At 52.3% G+C, this 1,133-nt stretch overlaps 1 protein-coding gene across 1 annotated transcript in view; it reads right to left on the minus strand.

The window, feature by feature from the left end:
* Window positions 1-359: 359 nt before the first annotated feature.
* The window catches only part of LOC121303725 (tumor necrosis factor alpha-induced protein 2-like), a gene marked incomplete at its 3' end in the record, with an annotated part of 25,076 nt that continues 24,302 nt past the window's right edge, over window positions 360-1,133 (minus strand). Inside the window, exon 13 of the mRNA XM_041234505.1 lies at window positions 360-657. Coding sequence (XP_041090439.1) covers window positions 360-657 — 298 coding nt within the window. The remainder of the gene's footprint in view (window positions 658-1,133) is intronic.

The raw sequence follows: 1,133 nt of genomic DNA on the forward strand, positions 1-1,133 counted from the left end.
TCCTTTCTTCTCTCTCCCCCTCTCATTCTCTCTCTCTCTCTCTCTTCTCCCTCTCTCCTCTCTCAGACGGAAAGAGAGCAGGCCGAGAGAGGGAGGAGGAGGAGGGGACCGAGAGCGCTCTCTGAGAGTAGTTTTATCTATAACATATGTAACTCCTCACCACTACCACTGACTACGGGGAGAAGGGGGAGGAGGGGGGGAGGGGACAAGGAGGAGGAGGGAGGAGAGAGACCTGAAGACAACTCGTGACTCCATGAACCAGACTACCACTGGGGCGACTCGGAATCCTCTCTCCTCTCTCTCTCTCTCCTCTCCCTCCTTCTCTCTCCCCTCTCCTCTCTTCTCTCTCCCCTCTCCTTTCTTCTCTCTCCCCTCTCTCCTCTCTCAGAGCTGCTCTCCCCTCTCCCTCTCCCTCTTCCTCTCCCGGCCCGCTCTCTGAGCAGTGTGAGCAGGGAGGAGGTGGTGATGGTGACCCGGCTGAGCCCCAGGTTAAGGCAGCGCGCCTCCGAGGTGACAGCGAGCTCAGAGAAGAGGGCCCGGTCCCGGGGGAGGGGCTGCAGGCTGGACTCCAAGTCCTTCAAAATGTTCAGGATCTCTGTCCGCTCCACCTGGTGAAGCATCCCCCGCAGATCCAGTAGGGCGGCGATGTGCTTCTTACTGAGAGAGAGTGTCAATAGAGAGAAAGAGTCAATACAGAGAGAGAGTCAATACAGAGAGAGGAGTCAGTACAGAGAGAGAGAGTCAATACAGAGAGAGTCAATACAGAGAGAGAGCGTCAATAGAGAGAAAGAGTCAATATAGAGAGTCAATACAGAGAGAGGAGTAAATACAGAGAGAGTGTCAATACACAGAGAGAGAGAGAGTCAATATAGAGAGAGAGTCACTACTGAGAGAGGAGTCAATACAGAGACAGGGTCAACACAGAGACAGGAGTCAATACAGAGAGAGAGAGTCAATACAGAGAGAGAGTCAATATAGAGAGTCAATACAGAGAGAGGAGTAAATACAGAGAGAGTGTCAATACACAGAGAGAGAGCGAGTCAATACAGAGAGAGAGTCACTACTGAGAGAGGAGTCACTACTGAGAGAGAGAGTCAATACACAGGGAGAGAGAGAGTCAATACAGAGAGAGA

The sequence above is a fragment of the Polyodon spathula genome, chromosome 35 (genome assembly GCF_017654505.1).
Source record: "Polyodon spathula isolate WHYD16114869_AA chromosome 35, ASM1765450v1, whole genome shotgun sequence".
NCBI classification, from domain to species: Eukaryota; Metazoa; Chordata; class Actinopteri; order Acipenseriformes; family Polyodontidae; genus Polyodon; species Polyodon spathula.